At 41.7% G+C, this 18,554-nt stretch overlaps 1 protein-coding gene across 1 annotated transcript in view; it reads left to right on the top strand.

Moving 5' to 3' along the window:
• LOC146811122 (sulfate transporter-like) overlaps nucleotides 1–18,554 on the top strand; it is a 56,912-nt gene that overhangs the window by 12,705 nt on the left and 25,653 nt on the right. The window contains exon 2 of the mRNA XM_085618192.1: nucleotides 1,066–1,690. Coding sequence (XP_085474318.1) covers nucleotides 1,079–1,690 — 612 coding nt within the window. The 5' untranslated portion in view covers nucleotides 1,066–1,078. The remainder of the gene's footprint in view (nucleotides 1–1,065; nucleotides 1,691–18,554) is intronic.

Consider the following 18,554-nt stretch of genomic DNA (forward strand, 5'->3'; position numbering starts at 1 on the left):
TCCAGCCTACTGGAGACAATGGTGCTGTGATGGTTTTTTTGCTGTTGCGTGGGAGCCATTTGAAGATCTTCCTCAGCATCCTCAGGGTGTGAAAGCAGGAATCTGTGAGGACATTGACTTATGCAAACTAGTCTAGTTTGTTGGCAATAATGATGCTGAGGTTCCGGGGTGGTAGGTGAAGTAGTTTCTGAGGTCGGCTGGCAACCAGGTGGAGACCCAGGGTGAGGTGTTTTCTTCCGAAGATTACTACTTCTGTCTTGTTGGTGTAGCACTTCAGACAGTTAGACTTCATCCAGGTGGTGACCTCGGTCACGCAGGTGCTGAACTTGTTCCTCAAGTTGGGGGTTTTGTAGAGAGGGACAGTATAAGATGTGAGTCATTGGCATATGAGAGGATGTTGCTGTGGGCGTGTATGACAATGGCTAGTGGAGTCATATATGTGTTGAAGAGGGTAGGGCTGAGGCTGAACCTTGAGGCACTCCGCAGATGAAATTACAGGCTTCCGAGGAGTACTTTGTTAGGCTGACCATTTCAGTTCTTTCCATTAGAAAGGAGCAGATCAATCGGAGAGTAGATCCTTGAATGGCAATCTCTTGTAGGCATCTGATGATGGTGGGGTGTGATACCATGTCGAAGGCTGCAGAGAGGTCCAGAAGGATGAGGTTGCAATACAATTGTACCCCAGCGCCATTACCAATCCTGGTCTATGACTGTTGCTGTCACTGTGGCTCTATCTCTGGCCGCATCCTTAGCGCCTTGCATTGTGATGGTACTGCATGTTTACCCTCTACCTGAAATTTCAGACAGACCTGTATCATCAATGGGCAATTTGAAAAATCTATGGGAAATGTTCAAAATAGACTAGGACTTAAGAAATCTGTGTTTTTCACAATAATAAACATAGCTTCACACTGTTGGATTGTCACTAGTGAAGAGGGGCCAACAGCAAATGTCTGCTTGAGGAAGCAATACATTAACACTGCATTAGAAGGTCTTGATGCTTGAAATATTATGGTAGAACTGACTTTATTCCTCATGATGCTCTCCTTTCCTTCCTTTATTTAGTTGGCGTGACAAGATGATATCCCAGGAAAAAGAGTTATCTGAGCAGGACGCAGATTTGCCATCTTTACATCACACGTCCGTAGCTTACATGCAAGTCCATCTGGAGGAGCATGAGCATTGCAAGCCCAGCACCAAGGAGTTGATCCTCAAGAAGGCCAAGGAGATCTGCACGTGCACCCCAAAAATGATCACAAAGTCTCTCATTCAGCTCCTTCCTATGCTGGAGTGGGTCCCTCGTTATAAGATCAAACAGCAGCTCCTGAATGACATTGTGTCAGGGCTCATTGTTGGAGTTGTTACCATTCCGCAGTCTATTGCGTATTCCCTCTTAGCCAATGTGGATCCTATTTATGGACTATACACAAATTTCTTTTGCTGCCTTGTTTACATTGCCTTTGGCACATCACGCCATAACTGCGTTGGGACCTATGGAGTGCTGTGCCTGATGATTGGCCAGTCAGTTAGCAAGCAGTTGAAAGCTGCTGGATATGCGACAGATGGAGGGACTGTTGCTGGGGCATTTATAAACGCATCCTTACCAATCAATGCCACAGATTTTTGTGACAAAAGCTGTTTTGCCATCAAGGTTGCCACATCCTTGACTTTTCTTGTCGGGGTTTACCAGGTAATTTGCAAGAATTAATTCTGTTTGCATAGTCTAGTCTTTCATACAGAATGAGACTTGAAAAGAATGCATGGCACATTAATACTCCTCAATTACTGGGTTGGTGGTGAACATGAGAGTTTCACGATCACAACCAAAATGGCAAGCACTGGGTGATGCATGCAATGGGTGAGAACCTTCACGATATGATTATAATACCTGACTAGATGTCATAAAGGAACCAGTATGACAACTGCACAATACATTTCTATTGCAGGTTGGACCCCAACAGAATAAAAGGGCAAGTATACTCACTGCCCTCGCATACACAAGGTTTGCATGCATGACATATACATAGAAAAAAATAGGGTAATACGCTGAACAAACTGGGGAGGCAAACCGTATAACCCTGACAAAAGCCCGGACCTATTTAAGTCTTAAAGTTGGGCTGAAACTTGTTGGCATAACATAGGGTCATAGGACCATTAAATCCTAAAAACCCACGTACATTGTAATTTTAACATCCCGACTACTCCACCAATAAAGGGATACCTTGGAGCAGTCGAGTGAATTTTAATCTCTAGCTAAGCCCCCAGGCCTTTTTTCTTATAATAGCTCCCAGAAAGATGGTTGAGCCCACCCTGACCTTTAGGAGTCAGGGTGAACCAGATGATGTAGCATGACACTACTAGATTGTGTGAGGGTTATTTAAAGAAAAGGAAGTATTTCCTTCGTCGCATTTAAAAGTGTGGTGCCATTGTGAAGACTAGTCCCCCCTCCTCTCCGAAACAAATTGCACCTGACATTTAAGGTGGTTGCCGTAGTCCATAAAGTGATCAAAGAAATTGGTCCTGTTCCTCTTGTTGAGTATTAAAAGTCATCAATAGTTAAGCTTCTGTGGTCTATCAAACCCATAGTCCATTACACCTGCTGCACTCATGAGAGATACCCCTCTGAAAGTCTCTGACCACTCATATACTCTAACCAATATCCACATTTGAGTATTACCATGCATCAGAATAGGCTGGAACTGGCAGGCCAGGAAATTTGGCAGTTCCCAAAGGGCAATGTCTTCTAACCTCTTCTAATTAATTCATGGTATCTCTTTTCATCCTTTCAGACGAATAGCAAAGAATCTTCTTTTAGAAGCATCGCTTTCTCTTAACATATTGGAGCATATTTACAAGGGCATTGCACCACAGGACATTCCCTTTTAATGATGTTCCTGTGGGGCAATGCCATGCTCCAGCTTTGTAAATCTGGCACCCTTTCATGCTGGTATCTGAGTGAAAGGGGCATGCAATGGGTGTTGCTGAGGGCGTTCCACCACAACACCCATTGCTTTTTGACACTGCCCCAGATTCACAAGGATCTGTAAATCTGAGGCAGCGCCAAAAACTAACGCCATGCAAGAATAGACATTAGAATGGCGAAACAAGGAGAAATGCTTTTATTTCTTCTTGTTTTGGCTTTTTTTTATGTGTGCTGCATTCTTCTGCACACATAGAAAGAGCAAAACACCATTAATGAATGTTTATGTGCAGGAAGATGTCCCTTCCTGCAGATAAACAATCATTCAATAATGACGATTTGCTGCTTCTGTGTGTTGCATCTGCACCTTCCTGCACATCAACAATTATTCCCTGCAACACAAGCACCCTTGCACTATGGTGCAAGGGTGACTGCATTGGCGCTAGGCAACTCATTTTAGTGCCAGCGCTAGGGAAAAAACAGGGTTGCCGTAAATACAGCACATCCCAGCGTTTTTGAAATGTAAGAGCACGGCACTGCCAAATTTGGCATAGCTCCTTGCTCCTACATTTCGTTGTAACTATGCCCCATGATTTGTTCTTTCGGGTGCTGCGGATCCTCTTTTTACCGTAGGGCTCTGAACTTGATTAAAGTTTCCTTGCTTAAGCACAGGGACTCTGAAAGGTGATTTCGACTTAATATTCTGGCTATCCACTGTATTGAAAGATCAGACCCAGTAGTAAGTGGAGAAATTGGCTTCAACTATAGGAAATTAGGTTTAGGGGAGTGTCCTGACACCTACAGAGAGGAAAGGACAGTACCTTGCCTTTAACTAGAATATGACAGGGAGACTGTCCTGACATTAACGGTGAGCACTTCTTTATCAAGGTTTGCGCCCTGGTGATTGTCTGGTTATCAATTTACTTGTCATCTGGGTGCTAGTAAAAGCTGCTCAAGAGCTTGTGGGATGAAATAGCCCCTTGGAAAGTGCCTAGTGCTTACCTCAGAAATGTAAAGGAATCCCATGTGATTTAGTTGTTGAATTAGAGGGTATGAGAGACTTTCACGGATCCACTACATTTAAGTGCCTGTTCAGGGAAGTCACGCCGGTGAGAAGTGTCTTCCAGTATGTGCTCTGTCAGGCTTTCTCCCAGATTCTAAAGTTGTAAGTATCACCCTAGCAGCACAAAGATGAGGCTTCGTGTGCTCCATTCTCATGAGAATACTAGATTCTTTATCTGTTTTTAAAATTCCAAAGCCTCCTTAAACTTCCTGGTTACCTTGGTGCTCAAAGCCACTGATGGGAGGTGTTGTGAATGTTAAGCCAGACATAGTATAATGCAATGAATAATTTAAGTGATATGCATTCCTCCACCATCCACCCTTGTTCAAAGACCTTTTTCACATTTGGGAAACTTCAGTCTTACAATCTTATATCTTGATAGCTTTTGTTACACAAATGACAGCCGAGCCAAAGTTGCAACATTTTTCCACACGTGTTGGAAATTGTAAAGATATCCAGGGTTTGCGATTTATGTTGGAGCAGTGTAAGAGAACAGCACAAATGTGGTACAATTTAGTTTTTTTTTTAAAATGGAAAATAAGTGCTGTGCAAGAAAGTGCCAGGCTAGGTCCCTGCCAGGTGGGAATATAATCAAGCCCAGCCCTGTTTGAGCCTACTTAGGCCTTATCAGTGAGATATAGCTTAAGACCAGTGTTACATTGCGCTTGGTATCTATGTCTGGGTACATCCGTCTCTCTTATGGTGTCTACCCATACCCTGCAGCTGGAGGTTCGGCACAACATGGACAACAGGGAATTGTGTTTTCTTTTAGTGATTAAGGCTGCCCTGGTAAGGATAAACAAGTGCTGCTGGTCAGCAGCCATATGCCTTATGCCCCCGCTGAGAGAGTGAAAGAGACTATTAATCCAGTATTGAATAGTTGATTTATTGTACAGAAATGCAGCACAGCAACAGGAACAACTGACACCAAGACTGCTCCAGTACCTACTGGCCAGTCTCAGCCCAGATTCTAGTCCATGGTTCCAAATGGAACTAGAATGTATAACAAAAGATAACTCATGTGGCACAAAGTAGAAGTTAGCATATAACATATCCCCCTTCTATACAAAAACAACAAAAATGGAGAGATATGTACTGCAATTAATTGTAACTGAACTATCTAACAAAATCTGACAACTTCACAGGAAAAGATCTTGTACGAGTGGAATCTTTAACTCTATGAGCAACTGAATCAGTATGTGATCTAGTGGTATCCAGACCATTGGAAGTTACCTGTTGGGAGCAACCATTTAAATGTACCTTTGCAGATGAAGAACGTAAATCATTATAACCACATTCTGTCCGGGATCTAAAATTCGTAGGACACCTAGAAACCCGCCTGATATTCCAAAGCTTACCATCCTGGGTTATAAGAGAATTCTTGAATACTTTGGTGATCTTAATGGGTTTATAAAACTTACTCATGCATTTCCCTAAGAAACCAGGTTTTTTTACTTTCACCCATTCCCCTACTTTAAAATTGTTTTCCTTAACATTCCACTTACGGTCATACCACTCCTTGTTCTTTATTTGTTTTTCCTTAACTCTAGTGCTGGTATCATTTATATCCTGGACATTCCTTATTTTATTGTCACACTTGTCTTTAAGCCACCATGGACAAATATAAGAAGCAGGATCCCTGCCCCTTAACAGATAAAAGGGACTGACTTCCGTAACTGAATGTGGCGTAATTCTATACGTCCACAACCTTTCCCTTAATTCTCCTTTCCAATCCTGAGCATGCTTAAGAACCTCCGACACGTAACCCTTTAACACACGATTGAAACGTTCAACTTGACCATTTTCATGTGGCGCATACAACGCCGTGGTAACATGTTTGATCTGGTGACACTTAAGATATTCCTCCATATCTTTCGAAGTCAACTGCACCCCATTATCAGTCACAATGACCGAAGGACAACCTTCCCTTGCAAAAATTTCTTTAAAGAAATCCAAAACTCTAGTAGTGGTGGCCATTGATACAAACTTTACTTCTGGCCATTTAGAATGATAATCTACCAACACAAGAGCATACCGTGAATCCAACGGCAAATTCAAAAAGGGGCCAGAAATATCAAAAGCCAGTTTCTTCCATGGTTCTTCTGGCCAAACTGTGGGACTAAGAGGAGGAATTTTGACCTTAAGCATTTTATCATTTGATATGCAAACATCACACTCTCTAACTACCCTGTCAGCCATGCGATCCATCCCTGGCCACCAAAAATAAGTTCTCATTAAACGCTTCATGGCAGACATTCCTGGATGTGATTTTTGAGCCAAATTAAGAATCATCCCTCGAACTCCAAAAGGTGGTACACATTTACCAGCTTTATACACAAAATCCCCTTCTAACTCCAAATCATCCGCCACATTATACAAAGGCATAAGTTCTTCTGACACATCTTTCCTGTTTGGCCATCCTTCCACAATAAATTTCTTCACTGACTCCCACAGAGAATCATTCTCCTCACTAGATTTCCATGATTCCTCTGAAATATCAGCAAATGCACCTACTACAACATCCTGTATGGTTGTGACAATATCTGCTTCATCATCTTTTTTACTAGGAAAAGAATCACAGGGATGACGTGACATAAAATCAGCAGTTACATTTTTCTTCCCTGGTACAAATTCTGTTTTAAAACAATATTCTTGCAATCTCGAGGTTAACCTTGCAATCCTGGCAGTGGAATTCCATCCTCCTCCTGGAGAAAGTATGTTAACCAAAGGTTTATGATCTGTCCTCAATGTAAACCTTCCACCCCAAATGTAGTTTCTATAATGCTCAATCGCCCATACACATGCCAACAACTCATTTTCTATGACAGCATATCGCCTTTCAGTTTCATTTAATGTTCTAGACGCAAAACACACATTCCATTCTTCATTGCCTGATTTCTGGGATAAAACACCCCCAATTCCATACAAGCTAGCATCTACTGTAATTACACAATGTTTGTTAATACAAAAAGGTCTTAAAATGGGAGCATTGACAATATCTTTCTTGATCACCATAAACGCCTGTTGTTGTTCATCTGACCATTCAAAATTGGCCTTTTGGCGCAATAACTTCCTTAAAGGCTCCATTTTATTCGCAAAATTTGACACAAACTTCGAATAATACTCGCACATTCCTGCGAAAGACAATAATTGTTCCTTAGTCTTGGGCGAGGGAGCATTTAAAATTCCATCTACGTTGGATTTTTTCGGAATCACCCCATCACCCGTTAATGTATGCCCCAAATACTCCACACTTTTTTTTAAACATTTTACACTTATGAGATTTAAGGGTTAAACCATTTCTTTTTAACCTAAGACAAACTTCCTCCAGGTGTTTTAAGTGCTCTTTATTATTGTGTGAAAATATTAGGATGTCATCCTGAAAGCACTTCACGAAGTTATCAATGTCCTTGAAGATGTTGAACCTTATTCTTTGGAATACCGATGCCGCTGAGGCCAAACCAAACGGCATTCTGTTATACTGAAATAACCCTTGTGGAGTTATACACGCTGTTAGCATTTTCGATTCCTCAGTGAGAGCGACTTGGTGATATGCTGACCTTAAGTCAAAAGTCGAAAATACTTTTGCCCCTTCCAACAATGACACCACTTCATTTATATTGGGTAATGGGTGACAATCAACAATTATTTCTGAATTCAAAGTTCTCAAATCTACACACAACCTCAAAGACTTATCTGGTTTCCGGACTAAAACAATGGGCGAAACCCACTCAGATGAATTAATGGGCTCTATTATGCCTTCTGATACCAAATCTTTTAACATAGTTTTTAACTCGTCCCTTACATTTATGGGTACTGGTCTAATCCTTTGTCTAACTGGTGTGGCATTATTCTTAAGTTTAATCTGGTGGGAATAATCCTTAAGTTTTCCCAACGAGTCGGAAAAAACTTCTTTGTACGAATCTTTTATGAATTTTTCCATACTCTCACATCCTGTAAATGAGATGTAATTATCATTTAAAGACTCATCCAACACCACCGGATCCTTAAGTCTTGGATTCAACATTATTCCAAGTTTCCACTGATCCTTCCAGCCCAATACATTTATGCCCTTGACTGCAATGTATAACTGAATATTTGCCGACCTGTTTTTAAAAGTCACTGATGTTTAGAAATACCCCACCATGTCTATGCGTGAACCATCATAACTCAGCGGGTTTATGTCTGGTGGCAACATCTCATTGACATCAAAGACCCTTGCAAGCTTTTCTTCAAAATACTGTTTACCAATAATGGTCCATGGTGATCCTGAATCAGCCATAAGATCTAAATCTACCTCTGAAACGCAAACCACACACATGGGAGGATTTTTGACAGGAATGTTCTCATTTTCTTCCAAATCAACCATGCCACCTAAAACCGACACCACAAAACCTGTATTTTGTGGCCTGTCTAGATTATCTCCCTCAATTAAATCTTGTGCAGGCCCTTGTAACGTACATGAAATTCTGGGGCGATATTGACTTGAAAATTTCCTTTGATCCCTGCACATGTTAACAAAATGACCAACCCTACCACCATTCTTACACTCTCTCTTTAAGGCTGGACATCCAGGGAATTATGCCATGTGGTTCCTGTTTCCACATCTGTAACAGGCCACACTCTTTCCCCACCTTTTGAAGTTAGAATTACTTACTGAAAGTGGATTATGCACTTCATACTTACCCTCATCTTGGCGTTTCACAGCAGCAATCTCTTCGGCTTTATCTACCTTGCTATTATTCTTTACCACATGCATCCATTTCTCAGTTTGTTCAAAAGCTTTTGCTGTCGAAATCGCTTCTGATAATTTGGGATCCCCCATCACCCACAACTATTTTTGTGTTTCTTTACATCTCACATGTACAATGATTTGATCTCTTATCATTTCATCTGTAATGTTACCAAAACTGCAATGTAAACTTAAATTGCGTAAAGCTGTTAAAAAGTCATCAAATGACTCACCTTCTTCCTGTACCCTCGTATAAAACTTAAATCTATTCAGTGCTATATTGCTTCTAGGTTTAAATCTTTTCTCTATTCTAAGCAACGCTTCATTGTACACATTAGTAGCTTCAGCATTTTCTGCAATGGTAGTTTGTGGTAACTCTCTAAAAACCATCTGACCATCAGAGCCTAAACAGTGTAACAAAATACTTTTCTTCCGTTCAGCTCCCATCCTCTCCCCATCGATGGCCTTCATATAATTTATAAACTCTTCCTTCCACCTGGCCCATGGAAGAGGTGGATCACCTTTCATTTGTAAGAACTTTGCTGGTGGTTCAAACTGCATTTTTCCTCTTTAAATATCCTTAAACCCTGTATACACCTTACGTTAACCTTTTGAACCCTAGCCTACCAGCATTTATATACAATTTTTTTTTTTTATATATATTTCCTTCTATGTAATATCTGTGCAATGATCTAAGCTTAATCTAAAAGAGTCACCTCAACAGGATATGTACATATATATCCTTGACCTGTTCTTGTAGTCCAAAGTCACTTCAATACAAAGGCATCGAGTTCACATACATGCAGTTTCTTCCTTTAAAAAAAAATTTTTGCAATCCTGCACTTGAAGAAAACCAAGACTTCCGATTCTTAAATAAAACAATCTTCACCAAATCTTTAAAATCCTCTGCCAACGAAGTCTTTCTTTTTTTTTTTTTTTAAATTTTTTAAAATCCACTTACAATAGTCTATTCCTTGTTTCTGCCCTGAGATACCTCCAAAATCTGAATCCGTAGCTCCGAACCGTCACCTGTACCACTGGGTTACAAACCGTGATGAAATTCAGCCCCTTTAGGACGTTATACTTCCTTACACTGTAATTATCCTGTTCCAAAATGGCCACCACGCAAAGCGCGTTCTTCACGTCGATGAGGACTTCCAGCAATCCATCCGGTTCCCAGCATGCACTGCGCAGTTCCAGAAGACGAGGTAATGGTGTAGAATATTCAGCTGAGCCGACACACCAGCGCTCGAAGCAGAATCGCGATGTTCCAGCGTTCCAGGGAGACTCGCGAAGACCATGTGCAGACTTTTAAAAGATGCCGACCGTGTCTAGTAAGTTAAGCAGTCTAATTTGAAACAAACGTTGTAATTACCTTTTGCTGCTGTAAATCGGATCTTCCAGCGTGGCACAGCAGACATTCAACATTGGTCTCTTAGACACATTGATTTGCGATCTCTCCCCTGCTATAATCCTTTTCCAGGCAATTTCTTAAATTCGTCCTCCTTTCGCAATAAATAGGTGAACACGACTTCCAAATAAACAATTCTTCCACGTTCCCTTGACCAAGTAAAGTTATGTCTTTGTATCTTCTCTTTTCCCATGCATATTTCCTTGCTTTTTATTCCTTTTAAAATAAACAAACTTCTTTAGAATGGGTTCAGGAACATCAATCTTCTGTGCTGCTTCTTAATGTTGAGAAGGATGTTCCTCCGCTCGTCGCCATTGAAAGAGACTATTAATCCAGTATTGAATAGTTGATTTATTGTACAGAAATGCAGCACAGCAACAGGAACAACTGACACCAAGACAGCTCCAGTACAACTGGCCAGTCTCAGCCCAGATTCTAGTCCATGGTTCCAAATGGAACTAGAATGTATAACAAAAGATAACTCATGTGGCACAAAGTAGAAGTTAGCATATAACAGAGAGGTCCAGCCCTAGATATACTGGAAGCTGGGAATGGGATCTATACAACACCACAGAAGTAGGCAGAAGATATGTGGCTGCAATGTGACATGCTCTTGGACCTGTGAGACAGTGAGATTAATCACACTACATAGGAGACTACCTTTTTGCCTCTCCCCCAATTTGTTTAAAGTTTTCCAGCTTATTGCTTGGCACTGCTAGCAAAGTTTTTAAAAAAACTTGTGAAGAATCACACTTCACAACTTTAATACAAAACTCCCTAAATTTGTACTCCTTCAAACTCACCAAAACTGGCTGAGAAGAAAACAGGTTTTTATCCTTATTTTTGAATGTCTAGTGGTGGTAAGTGGTAGTCATTATTTCCTAATTTTGTAGATTTTGCATGCTTACAGCTTGTGGAAAATATAAGTAGGAACCCCAGACGTGAACCCAGAGAGCTATACAGGTCTGAAAATTTGACAATATTTAAGGGTTTCCCAAACAAATTTCTCAATGAAAATGCAAAATAGTGAATGTACATTTTACCCATTCTGCAAAGTTAGACACCCAGGGGAAAATGAGGATGGTTGACTTACAGTGATTCTGCCTATTGTTTACCCAGAATATCAAAATAACAAAATTTCCTCACAATAATGTGATAGGAAAAAGAGAAATGTATGATAAATTCAAAAGAATCCCCTTTCCAAAATTCTACCAATAAAATCCAATCATGTTGAATGGAATATTTTACAGAAGGAGAATCGAACACAACTACGATCATGTCAAGTCCATATCTTTGGAAAATGTTTGTGCATCACCCATGTGTTTGTCCATGTTATGTTATGTTTATTTTGTAGAGTGCGCATATACCAAAGGAGGCGTCTTGATGCTCTGTCTGAACAGTATCTGACAGAAAAATAAAGAAAAGGAAAAAAGACCTACTTAGAGACACTCGGAGATCATCCAGGTCTTTAATTGCTTTCTGAAACTAGTCTGATTAGTCTGTGTTCTACTGTGGTCTGGCAGTGCATTCCACCATTTTCAGGTACTGTAGGAGAAACTTCTCCCTACCCAATATGTCTTCTCGATCCATCCCGGTAACCATTACCTTGTTGGCAGTAGAGGATCACACATTACGCATGGGTATATACCACTTGAAGGTCGCTTGGAGGGAGAGAGGGTCAACCTTGTGAAGGGCCTTCCCAAAATATGGCTTTGAATTTGATCTGCTCCCTGACAGGTAACCTATACAAATTGTGAATGACCTGAGAGATAGACTTTTTTGGGGGGAGATTCAATAAAACTAGGGCTTCCGCGTTTTTGGAACATTTGCAACTTTACTGAGTATGCGCTGCTGAGATCCCACAAACAGAGCATTACAGTGATTGGCTCTCGAGATTACCAGGGTCAAAAGTACAGATTTCTTTAGCCCAATGGAAAGAAAATGAAGGATTTTTTTCAGCACCTTTAAAGTAAAAAAACACAGTTAGGAGCTACCCGACTTACATGTTCAGAAAACACCAACTTGGTGTCAAAGATGACCTCTACATTCCTCACTTTTTGAACTGGCACTAGGAGAAAGCCCAAATTGGAGGGCCACCAAGTTGTACTCCAGAGGGAGGTATCATTGCCAAAGAGCATTACCTCTGCTTTCTCAGAGTTGATTTGAAGCATTTTTTTTTCGCATCACAACAGTCCTCATACAAAGATTATATCGGCGAGCAACTGTCTCGGGATTCTATATATCTGGGTCACTGATTTTATCAGCAGAACTGATGAAACACAAAATGGCAGGACTTTTGCAATTTACAGCACATGGTAACATAAAATAGTGTTTCTTTGCCCTAGTTTGACATTTGTAGGGCAGAATAAGTAAAAGAAGCTTGTCCTTTCCAGGTAAGGAACATTTCCTTAGTTTCTTTCTGCTTTCTAATTTTAAATATTGTGTTTGGCTGGCAAATTTCCATGTGTGCCAGACAAAAAATCATTCAGTAGCCATTTTGTCCTGGGCGCTAGTGCAAGGCACAGTAATGTGCCCCCAGGCTGCTGTTTGAATTATAGAGCACAGCAATAATCAGGGTACAGGGCACCAACGGAAGCTACACCCATGAACACACGTCATAAAGGACAGACATCAGACAAGCCCCTTTTCTCTAAAAAAAAGATCCTCCAAAAGCAGCTGACATACCAAATTTTCAGGCCCGCTAATCTTCCATGCAATAAGTTTATTCACATACGTGTGGTTCCATTTTTAACTTTCACAAGGCAATCTTGTGCAATTTAGGCAAGTCCAACCTCGTTAGTTTGTCGTAGTTTGATTGTCCATTAAAATGTCTGGAATTGGCAGTATTCCCGGGATACCATGTTGCAGAAACTGCAAACATGCTACATCCCAAATCTTAATGCCACATCATACATACAAAAGTGGTCTACAATAGGTGCAGTTGGGAATTTCCCCCAAAAAGCGGTTGCATTCATCAAGGCTTTATAGAATGCAAAAATAAACTAATGTTGCATGACTATGATTGGGCAGTAACAGCAAGATTCTTGATATATAGCCGTAACAATCAATGAGTTACCCTGTGTGCCTCTGAACTTGGGCTTGTCAAAGTGTATCTTTCTCTCTCTCTATCTCTCTATATATATATATATATTCACTGAAAAAACCATAGGTTTCACACACGTTATAGTTAGGAATTAGCATTTAAAAAACCTTGCAAATTCACTTAAAAAACCATAGGTTTCACACATGTTATAGTTAGCTGGACATTTCACTCGTAAAAAAACAATGAAATTCCCCCGTTATAGTTAGTAAAGGGAACTATAACTCACGTGACCGCAATCCAGTGCTGATGACGTCAGATATTACATCACTGTATTTAGACACTTATTTTCCCATTTTTCCTTCCTTTAACCTTTAGCTATACATATTTAATAAATATTTATTTTACAGAAAGACACATATGTCATCAGTGATGTAATATCTGACGTCATCAGCACTGGATTGCGGTCACGTGAGTTATAGTTCCCTTTACTAACTATAACGGGGGAATTTCATTGGTTTTTTACGAGTGAAATGTCCAGCTAAATATAACGTGTGAAACCTATGGTTTTTTAAGTGAATTTGCAAGGTTTTTTAAATGCTAATTCCTAACTATAACGTGTGTGAAACCTATGGTTTTTTCAGTGAATTTCAAAGGTTTTTTAAATGCAATTTTTTTTTTTTTAATGTTCTTTTTCATAGCGCGCGCACTGTGCGTGCACGGTGCACGCACCTCGCGCGCACGGTGCACGCACCTAGTGATTTTTTCCCCAAAATTTTTTTGAACCCTTCGCGGCCCTTTAGGGACCCATGACAAAGGCTAGGGGGTTAGAAACGCTGTACCCTGCCCTCTTTTGACGTTCTTATATGTGTTTTCTCTTTTTTTTACGGTTTTTCAGCGTGCGCGCACAGTGCGCACACCCCGCGATTTAAAAAAAAAAAAAATTAAAAAAATTGGGCCCTTCGGGGTCCTACTGTGACCCCCTGACAAAGGCTAGGGGGTCAGGAACTCCCTACCCTGCCCCCTGTTCACGTTCTCCTCCTTTGTTTTTCACTGCCTCAGACTGCGAGAGACAAAATGGCGGCCGACACTTCCTGATTTCGACCGATTCGTATGTTTACTAACATCTAACAACTAACCAGAATTGCGCTCGCGCACGGCACCCTGCGCGCACTGTGCGCGCACGGTGCGCGCGTATAGATATTTATATGCTTTTAAATGCTATTTTCTCAGAAAATAATGAACAGATTTACACCAGACCTGCAAAAGGCACTTCCTTGACCTTATGGCTACCTCTCTGCCAAATTTCACGTAATTCTGTTCAGCCGTTCGGGCTGTACCTTCGACTAAAGGTCCTATGGAAAAATGCATAAGGGAAAACACGTTTTGGGACCCCCCCTTTTTCTCGGCCCCCGCTTGACGAATCACCCCGAGACTTTCAGGGTAGGAGCTGAACGGAGTGCCCCATTTGTTTTGAGAATTTCGCGAGGATTCGTCAACCGGTGCCAAAGTTATTCAAAATAGAATTTTGAGATTTCCTATGGAAACTCGGTCCTAACTATAACTATCTACTGGCGACCGCCAGTAGATAATATGTATATATATATATATATGTTCCGATACGTGTGCTCTGCACTTGAAGGTGCACTCGGTGAACTGCAAGGAGTGAGCCTATGAGGAAGGAATCATCCGAAACGCGTCAGGCAAACACTCGAGGTTGAAGTGCTGACAGTGCCCTAACGAACAGACTGCAGTTCACCGAGTGCACCTTCAAGTGCAGAGCACACGTATCGGAATGTTGTCGCGCCTGCTCAGGCGTAGGAAGGTAGCACCACCCCAGGATTGCCAAAGGGGGCCACGGCACGCAATACATGACGTCGCCATTTGTGGGGAACTGAATCTAATATGGACACCAGCGGCACATCACGGCGCAATCAGCACCGAAGGACTATACACTTACCTAATCTCATTTGAGCAAGAGGCGGCGGCTGACACTACAAGTCCCAGCAGGCGTTGGGAGAAGGTGAAGAAGCTCATTGGAGCATTTAAATGAGTGTCAGCTGATAGCAAATTATTGGAGTGAGCCTATGAGGAAGGAATCATCCGAAACGCGTCAGGCAAACACTCGAGGTTGAAGTGCTGACAGTGCCCTAACGAACAGACTGCAGTTCACCGAGTGCACCTTCAAGTGCAGAGCACACGTATCGGAATATTGTCGCGCCTGCTCAGGCGTAGGAAGGTAGCACCACCCCAGGATTGCCAAAGGGGGCCACGGCACGCAATACATGACGTCGCCATTTGTGGGGAACTGAATCTAATATGGACACCAGCGGCACATCACGGCGCAATCAGCACCGAAGGACTATACACTTACCTAATCTCATTTGAGCAAGAGGCGGCGGCTGACACTACAAGTCCCAGCAGGCGTTGGGAGAAGGTGAAGAAGCTCATTGGAGCATTTAAATGAGTGTCAGCTGATAGCAAATTATTGGAGTGAGCCTATGAGGAAGGAATCATCCGAAACGCGTCAGGCAAACACTCGAGGTTGAAGTGCTGACAGTGCCCTAACGAACAGACTGCAGTTCACCGAGTGCACCTTCAAGTGCAGAGCACACGTATCGGAATATATATATATGTATGTATATATACATCTATATATTCACTGAAAAAACCATAGGTTTCACACATGTTATAGTTAGCTGGACATTTTACTGATAAAAAAACAATGAAATTCCCCCGTTATAGTTACTGTAGGCAACTATAACTCACGCGACCGTAATCCTCTGCTGATGCTAATACTGTATTTAGACACTTATTTGCCCATGTCTTCTTCCATTAAATTTTAGCTATACATATATTACAAATATTTTTTTTTCATAAAGACACATATGTCATCAGCAGAGGATTACGGTCGCGTGAGTTATAGTTGCCTACAGTAACTATAACGGGGGAATTTCATTGGTTTTTTATCAGTAAAATGTCCAGCTAACTATAACATGTGTGAAACCTATGGTTTTTTCAGTGAATTTGCAAGGTTTTTTAAATGCTAATTCCTAACTATAACGTGTGTGAAACCTATGGTTTTTTCAGTGAATTTGTACGTTTTTTTAAATGCTAAGTTACTTTACGCCATTCGTGGTGTGCGCGCCCACTTAACGCAGTTCGTTCCGTGCGCACATGGAGGACATATGATGAGCATCGTTGTGACAGGTAAAATATATGTTTTGCTTTGCTGTGATATGCCATGAACAAATGGTCCCCTTCGGGCACCATTTGCACATGGGGTGGTGAGAGTGTGGAAATTTTTTAATTTTTTTTATTATTTATTACCGTACGCGTACGGTAAGCGTAATCGGCGAAATTTTCGAAAAAAATAAAATTGCCTTTTTTCACTTGGGGGATCGTTGGGGACTCCCTCAATATGGCTAGGTGCTTGGGAGCTGTCTAAACAGCCCCTTTACATGTTGTTGCCCTTTGTTTTTCGATCCCCTGTCAGAGTGCGAGAGAGAAAATGGCGACCGCCGCTTCCTGTTTTCGACCGATTCGAATGTTTACTAAGATCTATCAGCCAATCAGAATCGCGCTCGCGCACGTCACCGTACGCGTACGGTAAGCGCACCGTAAGCGCACCGTAAGCTGGCTCAGATATATATATTGATTTAAAGGCTATTTTCTCAGGAACTACTGAACAGATTTACACCAGACCTACAAAAGGCACTTCCTTGACCTGAGGACTACCTCTCTGCCAAATTTCAAGGAACTCTGTTCAGCCGTTCGGGCTGTAGCTGTGTCTAAAGGTCCTATGGAAAAATGCATGGGAAAAACGCGTTTTGGGACCCCCCTTTTATCTCAGCCCCCGCTTGACGAATCCCCCCAAGACTTTCAGGGTAGGAGCGGAGCTCAGCGCCCCACCTATTTTGAAAATTTGGCGAGGATTCGTCGACCGGCGCCAAAGTTATTCAAAATAGAATGTTGCGCTTTTCCTATGGAAACAGGGTCCTAACTATAACTACCTACTGGCGACCGCCAGTAGGTAGTATATATATATATATATATATATATATATATATATATATATATATATATATATATATATATATATATATATATATATATATATATATATATATATATATATATATATATGTATATATATGAACCAAATGCTCTCTCCAGGTAGATAGAAAGCACGACACAGCTCCGGGGTACAGAAAACGGCTTTATTGAATTTCTTGCGCGCGGTGTCACAGGTCCATGAAACGCTTTTGGCAGACGCGTTTCAGCCTTGATTGGCTTTCCTCAGTGCCGGTTTCATGGGCTCCTTGTTGTCCTTGGGGGTCAAACGCAGATGTTATAATGACCACTCCCTGTCAGGTGATTACTTGCCCCTCCTCCATCTCAAGGGTGTGTAAAACCTCTCGCACTCATCCTGCCAGGCGCATTGCATGCTGGAAGTTGGAGTCCTCTCCTACCTACTGGCAGTCGCCTGTAGGTAGTTATCGTTAGGACCTAGTTTCCATAAGAAAAGCATTTTTTCTTTTCCCAATAACTTTGGCGCAGGTTGACAAATCTTCGCGAAATTTTCAAAACTAGTGGCCCGCTCGGGTCAGCTCCTGTCTTAAAAGTTTCGAGGTGATTCGCCAAGCGGAGGCCAAGAAAAAAAGGGGGGTCCCAAAACGCATTTTCCCCATGTTATTTTCCATAGGAAACTTTAGACAAGGCTACAGCCCGAACTGCTGGACGGAATTACACCAAATTTGGCAAAAAAGGTAGCCCTTGGTTCAGAAAGAGTCCTTTTTTTAAATGGTGTAAATCCGTTCAGTAGTTTCTGAGAAATTAGAAAAAGAATACATTTAGATATCTGGGGCAGCGGTGGGTTCGCGAACCCTCCCTAGCATGAGCTTCACTGTGATTGGCTACCAACACTCCAAACCAGGAAGTGTTGGCAGCCATCTTGTGACTCGGTAACCGAGTCACAAGGAAACAGAGAAATAAGGATGACAAACAAGAAAAGGGGGCAGGGTACAGACCCCCTGACCCCCTAGCCTGCTGAGGGGGTCCCCCAGGGACCCCCAGGGCCAAAGAAAGAATGTTTATTTTTTAAATCGGACAAATTCACGCTGGGTGACAAAACCCCGCCGGCCTGGAAAACACTCACCACGGAACGACAAGTATCATGAGAAGCATCCATTCTGGGCCAGCTACTGACCCCTCCCCCACCCCATTTACAGCATAAGAGCCATTCCCATCAGCGTAGTCCTCACCTGCATTATGAATACTTACACACTTCCAATAAATTCCCAGATGCCTTTAAACATGCAATGATCAAATCTCTGCTCAAGAAACACTAAACAGACACCATGCAATCAGATAACATTTGCTCCATCT

Source organism: Triturus cristatus, chromosome 7 (assembly GCF_964204655.1).
Source record: "Triturus cristatus chromosome 7, aTriCri1.1, whole genome shotgun sequence".
NCBI lineage: Eukaryota > Metazoa > Chordata > Amphibia > Caudata > Salamandridae > Triturus > Triturus cristatus.